The 21674-nt window shown below is 41.2% G+C and overlaps 1 protein-coding gene across 2 annotated transcripts in view; it reads right to left on the minus strand.

Moving 5' to 3' along the window:
* slc66a2 (solute carrier family 66 member 2) overlaps window positions 1-21674 on the minus strand; it is a 40609-nt gene that overhangs the window by 10174 nt on the left and 8761 nt on the right. For both annotated transcript variants that reach the window (XM_026156151.1, XM_026156150.1), the window contains one exon: window positions 9012-9228. In XM_026156151.1, coding sequence (XP_026011936.1) covers window positions 9012-9228 — 217 coding nt within the window. The remainder of the gene's footprint in view (window positions 1-9011; window positions 9229-21674) is intronic.

Here is a 21674-nt window from a genome sequence, read left to right on the forward strand (position 1 = left end):
AGTGTGTGCAGACAGCAGCCTGCAGGCTAAATATGGCTCTGGCACCGTTATCTAGCATACTGGGATGCAGCTCAAAATCACAAACCTTATAAGGCTGCAGTTGGCTGTCTGGATGTCCCATTTCTGTGTTTTGTGTTTGTGTGAGCCTGTATGTGTTGTTGTGTTTTATTTGTTTAATGGTGGGCTGGTCAGCATCAGTATGTACCATCTAATAATAGCAGCAGCTTGAAAACTGTTACCACAGCCCCCCTCAAAACACAGGATACACATGCCACAAACACCCCTTTAATCCGGCCTAATGTCCTCCTTAAAGTATCTGCCTTCACAAATATTTATTGTAGACTGGCTGAGATAGTTTCACTTGGTTCCAAGACCAGTGGCACCCACATGATTCAAGAAAACATCTAAATGATCTATTAAGCAGCACTTAAACTCGTATTAACGTATCTTCTGTCACTTTCTAGAATTAAATGTCAGAAAATGGATTAAAAAGCCAATTATGTATATTATGTAAGCAAATACTCCACTTTCCGAGAACACTAATAAGAACTGAACACTGTGTTTTATATTATAAATTAAAAAAATAAATGGTTATAAATTCTAGAGTACAATGAATAAAAGAATAACCATCCAGCCATTCTCTTCCGCTTATCCTTTTCAGGGTCCTGGACCCTGGAGAGGTCGCCAGTCTGCTGCAGGGCTAACACATACAGACAGACAACCATTTGCACTCACACCTACGGGAAATTTAGAGTTTCCAATTAACCTATCCCCACTAACTGGATGTCTTTGGACTGTGGCAGGAAGCCGGAGTACCCGGAGAAAACCAACGCAAACACGGGGAGAACATGCAAACTCCACACAGAAAGACTTCTTGCTGTGCAGCAGCAGTGCCAACCACCGTGCTGCCTAAAAGAATAACATAGGAGAAAATTAGCTCCAGATTCAGACTGTTTTAAATTTATGCATGTCTTAATTCATGATTTTATTAATTTTTGATTAATTAGGATTTCATAATTAACAATAAAAAACTGAATTAAAATTAAATATTAATCATAATGTCATTTATTAAAATGAGGTTTTGTTTAGAATAAATTTATGCAACCCCACCCCCCAAAAAACACTTATATCTCAAAAATTTAAACTTGCTTTCTTTTACGCAGACCTGTTGTGATTAATGTTGTGTTAGCCCCTAAAAAGCCCCCCCCCCCAAAACAAACAAACAAAACAAACAAACAAAAAAACCCAGTCAGAGTGAAATTTTCAGTTTTAGCAAATAGCAGCTGGCTGCAGGAGGGAATAAGAAGTATAAACATTCGCTGATAAAAGCCGAAGCTGACGAAGATGATGGGGAGCATTCACTTTATCCTTATGATAAAAAAAAAAAATCATAACTACTGGAGGCTGCCAATGACAAATTTGGTTTAGCATTCGAATTAAAAGAATGACATTTAACTTAAAGTTATGTATACTGGGAAACATACGAGTATGATTGATGAGGTTAATATAACACCTGAGGGTAAATAAACAGATAACTAACATGGTTTCAGATCTGTCTTCATAGACATGAGCCATGTCTTCCCGAGTTCCCTTCATGATTAAAAACAACAACAACAACAACAACGATAACAAAACAGCTTTGCTACCTCCTGTCTGGTGCAGCGATGGTGTATGTCTACACGCTGAGTACATCTGAAATGATTCATAGCAATATCTACCCCGCTTCAACTCCACCCACTGCCTACTGGGGAGTGTGGAGACGTGCACTACTGTGAGTCTGAATATATAAATACTAGAAAGTGGTGTAACTTAAAATATACCTACAGTCAGAGTGGGAGCTTGCTGCCTGGGCCATTAATTGAGAGGAAGTCAGCATTATCCTTTACCATGTGGACATGTTTTTTTTTCCTTTTTAGTTCCAGGCACTTACAGAAAGTAGCTCTCTTGTTTACACGTGTGCATTTCTTACTTCCTCTTAACTACACATACCCAGCCGAGTTCTAACCTTGAAAATTGTAAATTGAAACACAACATCCTTCCTTTATAGATTTTTGCTTCATATCACACACACACACACACACACACACACACACACACACACACACACACACACACACACACACACACACACACACACACACACACACACACACACACACACACCCCTTGATTGTTGGCTGAGGTAAGTAACCTAGCAACAGCCTGCCAGACTCAACAGGTTGTGCTCACGGGAAGGAGAGGACAAACAATAAACGGGACTGGAAATGACAATGTCCTCCTTTTGAGGAAGATTTAGCTTCAGACTGTGCAGTAGGGTAACAAAAGAAAAAGCAGAACTAACAGGAAGCTTCATGTTCTCACAGACTGGGGGCTGGAGTTCTTTTGGCTATATTTGAACTAACTCTATGGATAACAGAGATACAGGGACTACACTGTGTTTATCATTTGAGAACTAATGAGACTGTATCACTGACAATTTCCCCCTGCTTCATATAGCTTAATCTATATGATCTCAATTTATTAGCAGGTTTATATTTTATACTAATAATTGAATTCTGCTAAATAGTGGAAAAAGCTTTAATATAACCATTGGTCCCACACAAACAAGCAATTAGTTATACTGATTTCTGGTGTTAGTAAAACTTTCAAATAAATAGATTCTTTTAACAGAGTAAGAATCATATATGGCCATATGGCCTGGTCTAAAAGCAGAGACCTTTCATATCCTATAATCTGGTTTCCCACATAGTTATATAACCTTGAAAGTTTACCAAAATGCACTTTTTGAAGTTTTCTCTAGTGAGAACAACATCCTGGGCACCAGTGCTTTTTGTTTACTCTACATCACTGATGTTAAATACTGCCAGCGTTGTTACTGAAACTATGATACACTCCATGATCTCGATGGTCAAAATGAGATTTCGTTTCTTATGATGCTTGGAATTGTATTGTTGTAGCATCTATACCAGTATAAACTGCAGGAGATCATTGTTGTGATTTTGTGCTATATAAATATAATGTAATTGAATGGGTTAACAGATATGGTTGGAGTTTGAGCTTCATGGAGAAAAAAATATTTGTCTGCATATATCTTTAATAGATTTCTTTAAATTTAAACACATAAACTGACATTATTATTAGAAGTTGGCACCGTCTTCCATGTAAACTTGGTTCTTGAAGGATTGCTCCAACTATTATAGAGCAATCCTTCCAACTATTATAAATAGCAGACCACACGTGGTCTGCTATTTACTAGGGGTGCAACGATACTCGTATCAATATTGAACCGTTCGATACAGTGCTTTTGGTTCGGTACGCATATGTATCGAACAATACAACATTTTTAATTTATTTTATCAACTTTTCTTCTGACGATGCTGTCTGTGTTGAGAGCTCAGTGGATCTGCGCTCGACTACTCCGCCTAGGCAGCACTGTCGTGCGCAGATCCACTGAGCGCAGCGCAAGCTAGCAAGACAGAAGCTAAGCTCCTTGCACCATAGCACATTGAACCCCCCCCCACCCTCATTCAGATGTGGCGTTTGGAACTATCTTGGTTTTCATGTGACGTATGACCCTGAAGGTAAGTGTGTCATGGACAAAAGTAAAACAGTATGTCGGATGTGCCACGCAATGCTCAATTACATGGGTGGGAACTACTGCGTTAGCGCAGTTTGCTCGTTAACGTGTTGACCCATCCAGCCCCACGCACGGGGTGATCCGCGGTAGCTCGTTAATGGAGATTTGCCGTGTTGTGGCGTTAACGTCATTTCAGATTAACGCTGACAGCACTAGTGGGAACACAACGAATATGACTGCACATTTACTCCGACATCATCCTAGTGCAAAGACAAGTGGAAGGAGACAAAAACAACAAGCACGCATGCTACAAACTTTACCCGAGTCATTTAGACAGCCGTTAGCACATGATTCTCCTTATGGGGACCTGATATGTTTAATATGCTGCTGAGAATATAGCCCAGAAGAAGAGTATACTGTAGTATAGCTTTTATTTTGGAAAGAGCCATTTCTCTGTAATAAACTCTCTTTTCCAAAGATGAGTGATTTCTCGATCAGATAGAATTATTATTTTTTTATTACTACTTGTTTCAGCAACATTAAATTTAAAAACTGTACGTTTGAGTTAAAATATATATTTATAATTTTAATAAATGACAAATTAAAAAAGCATGAACATTTTTTTGTATCGAAAAAATATCGAACCATGACACCAAAGTATCGAACCGAACTGTGAATTTTATGTATCGTTGCACCCCTACTATTTACCTTAATCGGTTAATTATTCAATAACTTGTGATCCCATGAAAACATAGTGGTGGTTAGTTAGATGTAGATGCAGCGACAAAGATCCTATACGATTACTCACTGAACTGACTGTACACAGCAGAAAATAAAAAGGAATCTGTTGTCATGGCAAGGTAATATGGTTAAAGTGAAAAACTTTAAACTAATGAAACTGATGTTTAATTCAGTTCCATTTTATTAATCTCAAAGTAAGAGTCGTCATTCCCTATGTACAGGCACTTTATAGGGAATCGTGACAGTGGGAAAGAATAACTCCCTTTTAACAGGAAGAAACCTGGAGCAAAACTAGGGCAAAGGGAAAGGCAGCCATCTGCTGCAATGAGGGGGGGGGGAGACTTTGGTTAGTTTTACTGGAAAGCATTAATCTACAATATAAGACAACAAAATTTACTTTATCTCAGAAGTCTAGCTAGCTACACTATTCCGGCTTACAGTAGTGTTTACAGTACCTCTGTAGTTAGGCTTTCTTTCTACCGACAACATCTGAACTGGTCACTTGTTTGACAGCTCATACCTGATATCTAACAAGGTATAAACCTAAAATTTAACATGCTAAGATATAGCACTTGTTTTTTTGGGGTTTTTTTTTCCTCTGATGTGATCTTGAAGTCATTTTGCTTGGATAACCACTCCTGGTGAGATTGTAGCATTGTGTTAACATGCATCTGCCCTCTTAATTCCTAAGGAAGTAGTAAGAGTGTACTTACTTCTTTGCTGGGCTGTACAGAGCTCAGAATAAATGTTCTTTGTCATGTGACTATGTGTGTTACGACTCCTGATGTAATGCTGTTTAATATGCAAATCTCAGTGTACAGGTACCTCTCCGTGATTGGTGGAACCAGAAGAAGGATCATACGGATTGGCTAACCACCTGGAGATGGCTCATATGATGACACCGCCATGGACGGCCAGTCATTCATCCTCACCTCATTCCAACCAGCAGACCAGGAGTACAGGAGCATGTAGGGGTGGACTGCCTTTTTGTTTGATTATAGTTTTCTCCTGTTTTTCGTCGTTAGGGAGGCAAGTTGCTTTCATTTAGTTTGATTCTTTTGGTCAGTTAAGTTTGGTAAATCCTCGAGATAGGCTCCTTTTGTTTGTTGTTTTGGCGTTAGGTCCACCCCGAAGCTATAGCCAGCTAGTTCTTTTGTGTCAAATGACCTAATGAATCAACATATTGTAAATAAATCATTATTAAACTACTATTAATGCCACCAATTGTGTGATGTGGCTGCTCGGGGTCTGACGAGGATGGATCACCCTTATGTTGTGGTCTGGCCACCCCTAGACGGGCCATAACAGTGTGTAACATATAGGGCCGAGTTTAATTAAATGAATCAAGATGAGAAAGAAACTCCTAGAAATTCATAAGCAACACGGTGAGTCACAAAAATCAGCAACTGCAATGACAAGACTGCGTAAAAGAGAGTTCCCACTTCTTGCCATTGCAATCTTTTTGTAAATACAGATAGTGGAACACGTCGTAGAGCCCGATTAAATCTATGATTAAAACGGCTGTTGGCTATTTGCCTGTAATTCCATCATGATGTATTTTCCCACAAAATTTTTTTCCTCCTGTTTTGACAGCAGCATATATGGTTCTTCCTATCAACATCAATGACAAACATTTCTGTGTGCTGTCAGTACTTCAGAAGAATAAAATTCTTTTCTACAGGCCAGAACAAGAAACTCAGTCATAAAAGCAGCACAAAAACCAACATATTCCTTTAGAGCATCTAAAATATATTTTACAGAGTACAACTGAGAGCACAGACAGTCTCCAATGCACCATAGAGATACCATTATGCCTGCCCTGACCCAAAATAATGTTTACAACCTTTGCCTACAGGTTTGTCGAAATGCAGTGTAGAAAACAGCTAACTTTGTCAGGGGAAGAGGAACCTAGCAAACAAGTAAGAAACACTTTCTAATCACACAAAAATCACAAAATGCACCAGATTTAGCAATATAAGAACAACTGAGTGTGGGGTCCTTCAGCAATCACACAGTGTAGAGAGCTTAAAGGACAATGTTGGTGGTGGAGAGAGTGTCGGGTGGGCAGAAAATATAAGGAAATCAAAAATAAATAAGGCATTGGACAGAGAGGGTATGGAAAGGCCCAGCGTGGGAGCTGTCATGGCCGGTTAAGTGGACAGGCAGCCCTGCTGGAGCTCTGTTATCTGTCTGCCGCAGAAAGTCAACCAGCAGAGAGGAGGGTATATGAGTGTGCGTGTGTGTGTGTTTGTGTGTGTGTGAGGGGGTTCTGCTCTAAGGCAGGACACACACTGTGAGAAAGCTTTTTATTGCATGTTCTGTGAACAATCTCAGATGAACAGGTCTTTTCATATGGACATCATCAGTTTAATCTTTCCAAGTACTTTTAGCAACTTAAACATCTCTATCTAAATCTAGTTTAATCATATGGATTCTCTGTGGGTTCTTTTTAAATCCATGCCTGCAATTACTGTAACAAAGTATACAATTCCAAAAAGCAGTTACCAGGGCTTGGCCACAGCTCAGAGAGCTGCTAGGGCCAATTCTGAAACTGTATATGCTTTCAAAAATCAATATTATATCACAGTCTCTAATTACAGCCTGAGGCATTAATGAGCCTAAATGACACATTAGCAACTGACGTGGGGAAACAGAATACTTCATTACCATACTGATTCTCAGGCAAAACTTCAGATAGCCAATTGTCAGGCTGAATTAACACATGGTTGCTGTGAGCCGTGCTCTTACTTCAGGTGCCAGAGATACTTAATAAGCATGTGTCAGTGTTAATGATCACATGTGCGACAATATCATCTGGAATCATTACGGTGTGCTGCTGTACAGCCACAGAGCTGTCTGTGATGGAAGCGGCACTCACAAAAGAAACATTATTTAACAGGGCAAAGACAGTATCATTAATCGAGGACAGGACTAAATCTGTTTTAATTTTCATTGGGCTGACTCTCGATAAATTACACTGAAGACCTAAGTAGTTGATGAAAATAAGAGCGTGTTGGCCAATAACCATTCTGCATTTAAAGTTGATTACAGTGGCAAACTTCTCTAAGAAGCCTGAAGACTGAGTCTATCCTTTTCTAAGTTTGGGTCTTATTATCTCCCATCTTCTGATTTTGGGGGGGGGGGGTTGTAGTCTAACATTAATACAGTCTGATAAACAACTAAAATGAATAGGAATACAGTGTGTAAGGTTCCTTGTTTCCATTCTAAGATGAGAGATTTGAACCTTTACGTCATGTCAGAACTTTTGAAATTTTAGTGGTGAGAACATTTGGGTCAAATGTTTGTTATCCAGTTAAAATCCCAGGTCCCTGCAGGACACATCTGTCAATTGAATTTGGGGGCGTGGCTTAACTTTCACAGTGTCATACTGCATTTTTGGACAAAAGATTTCTTGGGACCCTCTAGCGGGAACTGCCAATTAGGGTGCTTTCCTGAGAACTGCATACCTTCTGGGATGTTTTTTCCATTTAGATTTGCACCACCAATAACAAGCTTAAAAAGCCGCCCGGATCAATGTGTCTTTCATGATGACAGTGTTGTTGAAAATTGCAGGCTTGCATACATAAATAGACCAGTGTCAGCTGAGCAACTGATGGGTTCAGTAGTTTTTAAGATTGATTCCTTTTTTCTATTTTTGAAGTACATTTGTTTTACAAACTCTTGCTGGCTGTTTTATATGTCTAAGCAACAAGTAATTAAACAACTGGCTAATTATATCATGAACAAGCTTAATGGTTGCAGCTTATTTGTAACAAAGATCTTTAAAAAACATAAATCGTCCCAAATTTGCACTGAACAAACTACAAGACATCTGGAAAAATGTTCCTTTTATAGACGAGATCAAAGTGGAGATGTCTGACCATAATGCACTGTAGCACGTTTGTCGAAAACCAAACACAGCACATCAGCGCAAACCCTAACCCTAACCCACTGTCAAGCACGGCGGTGGAAGTGTGATGATTTGGGCTATTTTGCAGCTCCTGAGTTACTCCTCTGTCTACCAAAGTATTCTAGAGTCAAATGTGGGGTCATCTCATGCAACAGGATAATCATCTCACACACAGCAGCAGATTTACAACAGAACGTCAGAAGAAGAAAAGAATAAGGGTGTTACAGTGGCTCAAAGTCACTGCCTGGTGTAATAATTTTTTGTTACAGTATTTCGAATGGTGAGCATTCATAAAACGAGCTGCAAGTATTGTAGCGGCTAAGGGTAAGGGTAAAAATGACTTCCAAGCCCTCCAAATGCTGTTAGCTACTCTTTGGTTTCTCCACAAACAAAGCTTTTTGCTCAGGAATTTGACCAAAAAACACATGGAGATACCTCAACTTGTCATCTGAGCTCAACGCCAAAACAGCAGAGCACATATGTATTGTCTAATAACTGTCTGCTTTGTGTTTTGGTAGGGCTCAGTCACTGGGATGTATATATGAGAATACCAATCTTAATAAAATCTTCAAAAGCACTTTGACTGAGCTCTAGAAGGTCATTGCTGATACAATTGGGAAAAAGATCTAAGAGTTCAGTACTGCTTTCATCTGCCTTTCTTCTAATCCAAATATTCCCACAATGCTTGCTTTGAGTCTGCTTTCAAGATCCAAGTTTTTATCCATTGCATCCCCTCATGACTGAATACATAAAGTGGATTCTTTATGAAAATGGCAGATGTACCTCATGCCTTCTGTGGATTTGTTCTGATAGTTGCAGTAGAGCTGCGGTGTACCCAGCATTGCTTCGGTGAAGACTGCCAGGAATCCCAAAGTCTCCACGAACAAAACCGAGTCCAGGAGGAGGTAGGTGATGTACGCTGCCACCAGAGTGAAGGCCAGCACGCACTGCACATAGTCCACAAAACGACTCCATGACCAGAAGTAGTTCCAGTCAAAATCTAAAGGTGCATAACATGAGAGACACAGAAATGAGTTTAAAAATCATTCTTCTAAAAAGATTCATTTAAAAAAATGGTTCCTAATGGTCTAATCCCAACTATGGAAGGCACTTTTATTTATATACTGCTTTTCCAATCTTAAGATGCATCCGTTAAAACCAGAGACTATAAAAAGTCAGTAAATTCATGTGATTACGATTTAAAAAAATTATGCTGGCAACCAATGAGCACACACGATACCAGTGACTGATATTTGACAGGCCAATAAAAACATTCGATGGTTTCCCAGATAACTGGCTCCTGGAATGTTCACTACTGACCAACCGTCAGGCTTCACAGTGATCTGTGATAAGCAATCCTCCATGTTTTGATGCAGCTTTACTGAATACTCAAAGTCCTTCAGACTATTGGCCACATTTAACTATGCATTGATGCAGTGCTTTATTCTGTACACTTCAAGCTCATTATTTATCTCACATCAACATATAGATTAATGCAAACTCCATGCAAAAGGCCCGAGTCGGTGATTTAACCAGGAAATGCTGTTCACCGCACCACCATGCCACCAATGGTCACCACTGGAACCACTGGGTTGATCCTAATTGCTAAGTGCCTAAGCCTAACCAGGTGAGTTAAAATACCTACACCTAATCAGATGGAGTTAAATTAGCCCCTGACCAGGAAGACATGGCCTTCTTTTACTGTGGAGACACTTTCATCTGATGTAATTAAATGAAATTTAAATACATGACCCTAATCAGGTGAATTCAGTTGGATTTACTCTGTTAGGATATTTTTTTTATTGCCAAAATTCTGAAAACAGTACCCCAGAATACGTCATTAAATCGTTGCATTTGGGGTAAATGTTCTTGTAACTTGTAATTTAATTTAAAAAAAAGCTTCATCCTCAGTGGATGAGCTCTGCAAACCTTTTAGTAATCTGCACATTAAGTTGTAATATTTCTTGTGTAGAAGGTGTATTTTTCTTATAGGTAGGGCAGAATTTTAACATTCATAATTAAAATCCCAAATGCTTATTACCATTTGGAAATGATGTTCGATTCATCGTTTAATAGTCAAAGGCAATTTTGTGGTGCCAATTTCTTGTTTTCCAGCACTGGAGACAAGGGATCATCTACTAATCCTCTCTGTTTTTATTTATTTATTTATTGAAGCCTCAAGTTGATAAAATCAAACAAACTACTGCTGTTATTTTTTATTTAATTAAATAACTACAAAATTTAATATGTCACAATTCCCTTCTCATAATCAGAACACACACCATGTTACCATGCAACAAATATCTGAGCCGGTCCCCACTGGAATCAGTTCTCATTAAGATTCTTGTAAAACAGAAACATTTTACTTGTGGTCTTGATGAGTGGATGAGGGGGAGGAAGAGAGAATGTGGTGAAAAACTGTGAAAGGAGTGTGTGACGGTCAGCCGAGGTTGTGTTTCTTTTCCGTTGTAGTAATGGGATGAATGGGAATAGAGACACTGATGAATGATTTAAACCCTGTTATCAGTCCCAGTGCCTCTCATGTGCATTCTTGTGTATGTAATTATTAGGTAAAGAATCTGATCACAGCAGCACTGTCTTCCTGTAATAAGCAAACAAGCCAATACTAATCACACTGTTATGTCTCCCGGCTTCATCGCCCAAGACTCAACTTTAACTGAAGGAAACGGTGACATTAATTCAACTTTGCCTATAAAGTCTTTGATGACTAAACACATGCGATATATCGTTATTGTATTAAGGCAGTGAAACCACAACACAAGTAAAAAATTAGGAGAGTGAAAGCTTTAACCATGAAAGTCCAATCATGGCTGAACTCCCACTGCTGCATCGCAAATGCAATTTCTACAAGCAACAAATGTAATCGAGCTGATTTACTTAATCATGTCTAAATGAGGCTTTGCTTATCTAAATGGCACATCTAAGTGCTCCACGAAGGCCAACTGCATAGGCCTGTATAGGCCTCCTGAGAAAAGCCTATGAACTGCAGAAGAAAAACAGAAAACAATACCAAATGCCAACCATTGCTTAGCCAAATGCCTGAATTGGACAATCCCTTTCTTTTTTTTTCTTTTTTTTTTTTTAAATTTCACACAGACTTGATAAAATCTGAAGTAAAAGAGTGGGAATGTTTATGACATTTGAGTTTAAGAGTGAATGGATGGTTGTTTCATTACAGAATTAATGGCAACCGATTCTGACATTTCGATGGCATTTCCACATATATTTACGAAACTGTGCCAGAAACCCAGCTCTTTAAAACTGAGCCAATTCAATTGTATCTCTTTGAAAGCAAAGCTAAACAAATACAACAAATGTAATTGAATTCTCAAAGAGCCATTTAAAGAAGGTCGTAGCCTGCCAATCCAGCACACACTAAGATTTTACCATGGAAAAAAAAAATCAGTATCCAAGATGGTAACACAATATAGTATTGAACAAAAGGAAAGTGGAGCTTTCAGTGGTACGCTGGAGCATGTACTTACTCCTGTTCTGAGTTTAATTAAGAATACCCACAGACAGCTGTTATGTGTGCTCTAAAGCAGTGTTTATACTGCAGGCGTAGATATCTGGTGTGGTTGTGAAGCCCTGCTTGCAGCTGAGCCAAAGGACTATGAATCTGGGCCAGCCAGCACCAGGCTGGCACTCTGTGATAACAGCCAAATATAGTCAGAAGTGATGAAGGGCAATCAAACATCGTTCAACACCAACCTAGAGCTAAAGCCATCACACCACAAGTACAAAACTGAATATATGGTAGGAACCACATGTGACTGCCGGTAATGAAAACAATGGGTGCCAGTATGGGCTCAAATTGTGGTCATAAATATTTTGTACTTGTAAATCAGGATTTGTATGTGTAAAAAGAATTTGTGTGTGTGTGTGTAAAAAAGATGTGTATGCGTAAAAAAGATTTGTGTGTGGACTTTGCCAAAAAATAAGTGTCAAACTCTGCACTCAAGTTTCAAGTTACAAGTACGAATTTTGACCCTATTTTTCTTCCTTTCATCTGATTGGATTGTTACATTTGTGATTGACATGACATTGACCAATCAGGGAACAGATGGGTTTGGCTGTCGGAGGGGTGCTTTATGGAGCTTCAGGTCCTTGAAGGGTAATACAGTTTGAAGCTGGAGGAGGATCTCTATATAAATATCCGATAGAAGCTAGGTCACCTAACTTTCAGCAGCTGTTGAAAGGATAAAGTTGTGGTATGTCAGTGGTTAGAAAAACCATTATTACTTTAGGATTAGCTTAACACAAAGTCAGGGCTGACCCGGGACCATTGCTGTGAGTCACAGTGCGCAGCATATAGGTCCTTTCACATCAGACGCAGCATGTGCTGCTAATGCTAACGAAAAGCCAAAGATCCAGAATTTGTTGCACTGGCTGCTGGGCTCTGTGGGTTTTTGCAGCAGTTTAACCTGTACTAGATGCACCTGCTCCTTGTCGTAAAATTCTTCATTTAGGCAATTTCCATCATGCTTTTAACTGAATGAGTTATATATATATAACACCCAGCACGCCCCTGCGGGCGGTCTATCCTTCCAGCTCGGGTCCTCTACCAGAGGCCTGGGAGCTTGAGGGTCCTGCGCAGTATCTTAGCTGTTCCCAGGACTGCGCTCTTCTGGACAGAGATCTCCGATGTTGTTCCCGGGATCTGCTGGAGCCACTCGCCTAGCTTGGGAGTCACCGCACCTAGTGCTCCGATTACCACGGGGACCACCGTTACCTTCACCCTCCACATCCTCTCGAGCTCTTCTCTGAGCCCTTGGTATTTCTCCAGCTTCTCGTGTTCCTTCTTCCTGATATTGCTGTCATTCGGAACCGCTACATCGATCACTACGGCCGTCTTCTTCTGTTTGTCTACCACCACTATGTCCGGTTGGTTAGCCACCACCATTTTGTCCGTCTGTATCTGGAAGTCCCACAGGATCTTAGCTCGGTCATTCTCCACCACCCTTGGGGGCATCTCCCATTTTGACCTCGGGACTTCCAGGTTATACTCGGCACAGATGTTCCTGTACACTATGCCGGCCACTTGGTTATGGCGTTCCATGTATGCCTTGCCTGCTAGCATCTTGCACCCTGCTGTTATGTGCTGGATTGTCTCTGGGGCATCTTTACACAGCCTGCACCTGGGGTCTTGCCTGGTGTGATAGACCCCAGCCTCTATGGATCTTGTGCTCAGAGCTTGTTCTTGTGCTGCCATGATTAGTGCCTCTGTGCTGTCTTTCAGTCCAGCTTTGTCCAGCCACTGGTAGGATTTCTGGATATCAGCCACCTCCTCTATCTGCCGGTGGTACATACCGTGCAGGGCTCTGTCCTTCCATGATGGTTCCTCGTCTCCCTCCTCTTTCTTGGGTTTCTGCTGCCTGAGGTATTCACTGAGCACTCGGTCAGTTGGGGCCATCTTCCCAATGTATTCTTGGATGTTCGTTGTCTCATCCTGGACTGTGGTGCTGACACTCACCAGTCCCCGGCCCCCTTCCTTCCGCTTAGCGTACAGCCTCAGGGTGCTGGACTTGGGGTGAAACCCTCCATGCATGGTCAGGAGCTTTCTTGTCTTTATGTCAGTGGCTTCTATCTCCTCCTTTGGCCAGCTTATTACCCCAGCAGGGTACCTGATCACGGGTAGGGCGTATGTGTTGATGGCCCGGATCTTGTTCTTACCATTCAGCTGACTCCTCAGGACTTGCCTGACCCTCTGCAGGTACTTGGTGGTTGCAGCCTTTCTAGCGGCCTCTTCATGGTTCCCATTTGCCTGCGGGATCCCCAGGTACTTGTAACTGTCCTCTATGTCTGCAATGTTGCCTTCTGGTAGTTCAATCCCCTCAGTTCTGACTACCTTCCCTCTCTTTGTTACCATCCGACTACACTTCTCCAGTCCGAACGACATTCCAATGTCATTGCTGTATAGCCTGGTAGTGTGGATCAGTGAATCGATGTCTCGTTCACTCTTGGCATACAGCTTGATGTCATCCATGTACAGGAGGTGGCTGACAACTGCTCCGTTCCGTAGTCGGTATCCGTAGCCAGTCTTGTTAATGATCTCACTGAGGGGGTTCAGGCCTATGCAGAACAGCAGTGGGGACAGAGCATCTCCTTGGTAGATCCCGCACTTGATGGTAACTTGTGCTATGGGCTTGGAGTTGGCCTCTAGTGTTGTACGCCACATCCCCATTGAGTTCCTGATGAAGGCTCTTAGGGTCCCATTGATCTTGTACAATTCTAGGCATTCCAGTATCCAGCTGTGGGGCATTGAGTCATAGGCCTTCTTGTAATCAATCCAGGCAGTGCACAGGTTGGTCAGTCTGGTCTTGCAGTCTCGGCTGATTGTTCTGTCTACCAGTAGCTGGTGTTTTGCACCTCTGGTATTCTTGCCAATTCCTTTCTGTGTCCCGCTCATGTATTGACCCATGTGCCTGTTCATCTTAGCCGATATGATGCCTGACAGGAGCTTCCATGTAGTACTGAGGCAGGTTATTGGTCGGTAGTTGGAGGGGACCGGTCCCTTCTTGGGGTCCTTGGGGATCAGGACCGTCCGGCCTTCAGTTAGCCATTCCGGGTGTCTTTCGTTAACTAGCAGCTGGTTCATTTGTGCTGCTCGTGGAGTGCAGTCAGCTTCTTCAGCCAGTAGGCGTGAACCATGTCGGGCCCTGGTGCTGTCCAACTCTTCATACTGGAGACCCTTTCTTGGATATCTGCCACTGTGATGGTTACTGGACCCTGTTCAGGGAGGTCGCTGTGGTCTGCCCTCAGATCCTCTAGCCACTGAGCATTGCCGTTATGGGTTGCATCCTTCTCCCATATGCTCTTCCAGTATTGCTCCGTCTCCAGCCTTGGTGGTGCTGTTCTCTTATTGTTCCCTTGCCACTGAGAGTACACCTTTGCTGGTTCGGTGGAGAACAGCTGGTTTATTCTCCTGCCTTCTATCTCTCTGGTGTACCTCCTCAAGCGGCTGGCCAAGGCTGTGAGTCTTTGCTTGGCAGTTTCCAAGGCCTCAGGTATGGACAGCTTGCTGTATTTCTTAGGCACCTTATTTGTCGCACCTTTCTGCAACTCCGTTAGTTGGCTAACCTCCCTCCGTGCTACTTTGATCTTGCCCTCTAGCCTCCTTCTCCATGGAGGGTACTGCCCCTTGTGGCTGTTCAACTTGTAGCCAAGCATCTCACTGATCACTGCTGCCGTATTGTAGATCAGCTTGTTAGTGTCGGTAATCGTGGTTGTAGGTATTGCCCGTAGTGCTACATTAACATCATCTAGCAGACCTTCTGAGGGTACTTCACGTAATCTTGGTAACCGGCTACGGGGGATCCAGGTTTCAAGCTTGGCCATGATCCTATTTTTCAGGTCAGTTCCTCTCGCACTCAACGATCCTTCTCCTATCGCACTTGGGGCTATGTACCCAATCTCGGGTGGGGGTGATGATATCTCCCCCCTGACCTGGCGTCCTGACTCCTCCTTGCCGTAGCATTTGTGTTGTACCTCGTCAATCTCTAGCTGTGAGAGCAGTCCCTTCTTTCGAATGTTGGAACACTGAGCTACTAGTTTTGTGTATCGTTGCACCCCTAATATATATATATATATATATATATATATATATATATATATATATATATATATATATATATATATATATATATATATATATATATATTTATATTTATATTAGGGGTGCAACGATACACAAAATTCACGGTTCGGTTCGGTACTTTGGTGTCACGGTTCAATATTTTTTCGATACAAAAAAATGTTCATGCCTTTTTAATTTGTCATTTATTAAAATTATAAATATATATTTTAACTCAAAAGTACAGTTTTTAAATTTAACCCTAACCCTTGTGCGTGTTTTTTATTTTGACAGCGAATGCGCACCTGCGGACCACTTATGTGCAGCCCTGGTTATGTAGCTCGTCATATTGCAGCCACAGAAATTCTTTTGTCCATGAAACCATAAAGCTGCACTTTCTTTTTGCCTTATAGTCTGATTTGTCATAACTTTTCCGTTTTGTGGTAAGCTTTTCTTTGGCTGTCTACCAAAATGCACCAGCTCTGCATATGCACTTCAAACAGACTTTAAGCAGACCTCAAAGAATTATGACAGGAATATTTACTTTTCAATGTTGTCTGTAACCAAGTATAATGTCCATGTTCAACTCAGATACATTCCTGTTGTGATAAGTTGCATTTATGGTTTGGAAATGGAACCATCAAGAGTATATGTCCCGATATACAGTTGTGGTCAAAAGTTTACATACACTTGTAAAGAATATAACATAATGGATCTACTGAGTGTCCCGTTATTTCTAAAACTCTGATTTTTCTCTGATAGAGTGATTGGAACAGATACTTCTTTGTCACAAAAAACATTCATGAAGTTTGGTTCTTTAATGACTTTATTATGGGTTAACAGAAAAAAGTGATCACATCTGCTGGGTCAAAATTATACATACAGCAACATGAATTAGCAATTTTGGTGACTTAGAAAGTTGTCAGTGAACTGAGCTTCATAGCATGGCCTCTTAACTTCTTGTGAGTGATTATGAGTGACTACAGCTGGTGACTTCTCTTAGACAGGTTAAATAGGGCTCATTGGATACAAACGCCCACAAATGCTACAATGGGAAAGTCAAAGGAGCTCAGCATGGATCTGAAAAAGCGAATTATTGACTTGAACAAGTCAGGAAAGTCACTTGGGGCCATTTCGAAGCAGCTGCATGTCCCAAGAGCAACAGTGCAAACAATTGTTTGTAAGTATAAAGTGCATGGCACTGTTTCATCACTGCCAAGATCAGGAAGAGAATGCAAGCTATCACCTGCTGCTGAGAGAAAATTGGTCAGGAGGATGAAGAGTCAACCAAGAATCACCAAAAGGCAGATCTGCCAAGAATTAGAAGCTGCTGGAACACAGGTGTCATTGTCCACAGTTAAACGTGTTTTGCATCTCCATGGACTGAGAGGCTGCTGTGCAAGAAGGAAGCCCTTGCTCCAAAAGCGGCACCTTAAGGCTCGACTGAAGTTTGCTGCTGATCATGTGGACAAAGATAAGACCTTCTGGAGGAAAGTTCTGTGGTCAGACTAAACAAAAATCGAGCTTTTTGGCCATAATGCCCAGCGATATGTTTGGAGGAGAAAAGGTGAGGCCTTTGACCCCAAGAACACCATGCCTACAATCAAGCATGGTGGTGGGAGTATTATGCTGTGGGGCTGTTTTGCTGCCAATGGAACTGGTGATTTACAGAGAGTAAATGGGACAATGAAGAAGGAGGATTACCTTCACATTCTTCAACATAACCTAAAATCATCAGCATGAAGGTTGGGTCTTGGGCGCAGTTGGGTGTTCCAACAGGACAATGACCCCAAACACACATCAAAAGTGGTAAAGGAATTGCTAAATCAGGCTAGAATAAGGGTTTTAGAATGGCCTTCTCAAAGTCCTGACTTAAACCCCATTGAAAACGTGGACAATGCTGAAGAAACAAGTCCATGTCAGAAAGCCATCAAATTTAACTGAACTGCACCAATTCTGTCAAGAGGAGTGGTCAAAGATTCAACCAGAAGCTTGTGGATGGCTACCAAAAGCACCTAATTGAAGTGAAAATGGCTAAGGGACATGTAACCAAATATTAGCACTGCTGTATGTATATTTCTGACCCAGCAGATGTGATCACTTTTTTCTGTTAACCCATAATAAAGTCATTAAAGAACCAAACTTCATGAATGTTTTTTGTGACAAAGAAGTATCTGTTCCAATCACTCTATCAGAGAAAAATCAGAGTTTTAGAAATAACGGGACACTCGGTAGAGACATTATATTATATTCTTTACAAGTGTATGTAAACTTTTGACCACAACTGTACATCCTTTACCAGCAGGATGTATATCGGCATGTATTTGGAGAATCCTGACCTTTTATGAGGAAAACTGGCTTCCCTGCAAGATAATCTAAAGAACAAGGGTGGGGTTTTGTTTGATTCCAGATATATCAGGATATATCTTATTCAGGAAATTGAAAAATAAAAAGTGCTTAGTTTGCATGCTCTTCCTGTGTCAGAGTGGATTCTCTCCAGGTACTCTCGCCTCCCACAGTCCAAAGTCATACATGGGGTTAGACATATTGGTGATTCTAAATTGACCGTAGGTGCAAATGAGAAAATAATAATAATAAAAATAAAAACGTCAATAAATTCAGTTGCTGTAAGAAACAATTTTCCAAATACAGTATAAATAAAGTATTTTGCATTGCATCACATAACCATTAGTAATTCAAAATTAGCCACAGATGTGAACATGAGTGTGGATGCTCTCTGTTAGTCCTGTGAAAGACTGCATGATACACCAAGTTAAGAAAATGGATGTATAGATGTAATTAATAGGCAGTGGAATGCCTCTCCTATATCAGCTCTTCTGCTACTTAGTAGTAGTGCAGTGTGTAGCCTCACTGTTACCTATACAATCGAGTTAAAACCCCCCAAAAAGAAACCTGAAAGCTGCACTGTGTAAGGCTAATTAATAAAGGTAATTTCATACTGCACCCTAACCTTTTTGAGCCATAACATCATTTGTTCTCTTTCTCGATGTAAATGTGTGAGCACTAATGTATCGACAGGATTTCTTTTTCTTGACTTCTCTCCCAGTTTTCACTGATGTAATGAACCGGGGGCTGGAGAGGCTTTCATTTCATGCCTTAGCATGAAATGAAAGCTTCATTTTTTTCCATCTTGCAACCTGACTGCATGATCACCGATTCTGCAACACCTTTCAAATGAAGACTGTTAACCTTCGCAAATAAAAGGCAAACACTGTGACCGGGACATGCATCTTAACTGTTGTGCAATTTCAGCTTCCTATTTCAGTAAATGCGCTCCTTCACGTCGGTGCTGCCTCGTAATCAGCTTTCAATCATGCATGTGCAATTTCTGGAGACTTATTTGCCTTCAGCACTGAAAAGTAGCAAACATTTTTTAAAAGTAGTCTGTCGGCCCACTTCACAGCGACCACAAATGGATGTTTATTACTGTAGTGTACCTTGGCCATTCCCTACCATACACCCTCTCTTGCTGTGCCACTTGCGTGCCCGGGGGAATTCTTGCCTTCCCCTTTAATCCCCATGCTGTGTGGCAGCCGTTGTGGCATTGTGTGGGAACAGACTGAAGCTGCACACAATAGACTCCCTGCGGTGGCCGAATGTCTCAGTTTGTAGTCCCGCAGGGTTGCGGTACATGTGTAGGAAGGCACGGGTCAGAGCTGGCGATTCCAATCGCTTGTTTACCGGCTGTTTCCTGCCAGCTTCAGTTAGGCCCCAGAAAAGTCTAAGGGGGTAGTTGAAATAATGGCTGTCACTCAAAAGCACCCGTGGGACAAGCGAGAACATTATTATAAAAGACGGTTATAACAACCTGGGAAATTGAACCTGGATCGCAGCGGGCTTCATTTTCTGAAATTTGGACAGGTAGCTTTTTCACGGTGACTAATAGGCTTTCACTGCCAAGTCACAGCAACTTCCTCCACATTCAGTCTAAAAGTTCAGCTCCTTCCTGCCTGTAGGGAATGGATAACTTCACCTACAGGATAAGGTGATATATTCTAAGCTGCCAAACCCAATGAAGCTATACAGGTGCAGACCCCCATGGGACCAAAATGAGCAATGAGCCATTCCCAGACAATAGAAAGAAATGGAAATCTTTTGTATTGCCATGTACCTCCATAACATCATTAGGCCAACATCTCTGTGATATGGGACCACTGAATCATTGTGACATAATCACATAACATAACTGTAGTTATTAAATTCTTCACCACATCAGCACAGGGACGCTTTTCTTTTTGTGGGAAAAATGCTACAAAAAGAGACTCCTTTTTACATTTGGACTTTTACTAATTATTTTTTATTTTTTTTTACATCAAAGAAAATCTTAAATTAAAAAAAAGAATTTGGGATTGTATACCATCTGGGTGTAGCCACATGACTGAGAAGGAACATAAAGAACCCAGAACGGCTTGTGTTTCGCCGACTTCATAGAAATACTAAGATATATATTGTGTTTTGCCATGGAGTCTAAAATTGCCTAGTTAATATTACCAGTCCATTTTCTCCAACTCTATTCAGTCTGCAGCACTGTACAGGTGACAGTCATTTTGCAGCAACCTTGTCACTATTTGTGTAGGAATGTGTGGTTGTGACTGGACTCTGAATGAATTTGTGTTTATGTAGACCAGGGGTGTCCAACTCCAGGCCTCGAGGGCCGGTGTCCTGCAGGTTTTAGATGTGTCCTTGATCCAACACAGCTGATTTAAATGGCTAAATGACCTCCTCATGTCTTGTAGTTCTCCAGAGGCCTGATAATGAACTAATCACTTGAGGCCTGGAGTTGGACACCCCTGATGTAGACGTTCTAAAAGTCACCAACACTGATACCCAGCATTCCCTTTACACTGCCAGGTTTCCATTTTCCAGTGTAGTTCACAGTAGGATGTCAGGGAAGTGATCTGCTCATCGCTTTGTCATTAATGGCCAGTCGCTAGTGGACATTGTAGGCTTCTGTTGCCTTGGTACTCTTCTAATGTGTTTAGCATTCACTGATATGTCATATATCTTCTTAGCTCTCACTGGTTGGTGCTTCAGTGGCTTGTCTCAAAGCTCGACCCAGTTCATGTCATCAATGGTTATTCTGTTAGCAGTCATTTGAAGTCTCTTGGTGTTACTGACTTTCAGTGGTCTCTGGTTGCCATGTGACTGCTAGTTGCTTCATGTGTGGATGCGCCTTAAGAAGATGTGTCAGGAAGCAGAATGTTCTTCATCATCAAGTTAATCATGATGATGAGATTCCAAAAGAAAGGACAACACCATCAAAGTAAAGATGGGTTGAAGATAGATACTCAGCTTCTTCATAATAACACCCTGCATATGTAACTTTGTAGCTGATAGCCGAGTAAAAATCAGGAGTTAAAGTAAGTACAAGTACACTGACCCATCTGTTAAAACTGTTGTTAAAGCTTTCGGGTTTCCATACTAAACTAATTTCCCCTGCTCCAACCCTGGAGCTCTGTGTAGATGTGCTGACTGGAACAAATGCAAAAATGTCAGATATTTGCATTCACAGAAGTAATAAAAGGCCTAATATAAAAATCAAATGACTTAGATGACTGAATGGAGCTCAAAACAAATGAAAGTGTGGATGTGACGGAGAGAGCTGCACCCTTTAGGGAACCAACACAGTTCCTGTCATGGTGGAGTAGAGTTTCACATTTTGGTTTCCTTGTTGCCTCCTCTTATAGATCCTCTAAAAAGTTTGACTCAAAAACAAACTTTTGCACTGTCTTCCTGCTTTTTCCCCCCAAATCCTTTTACCTCCATCTGAGTGATTGCCAGCATTTCTGCTTCAGACACAGCCAAATGATCTGATCTTTTAATCTTCTTAA

This window comes from Astatotilapia calliptera, chromosome 22 (genome assembly GCF_900246225.1).
Source record: "Astatotilapia calliptera chromosome 22, fAstCal1.2, whole genome shotgun sequence".
In the NCBI taxonomy this organism is placed as follows: domain Eukaryota; kingdom Metazoa; phylum Chordata; class Actinopteri; order Cichliformes; family Cichlidae; genus Astatotilapia; species Astatotilapia calliptera.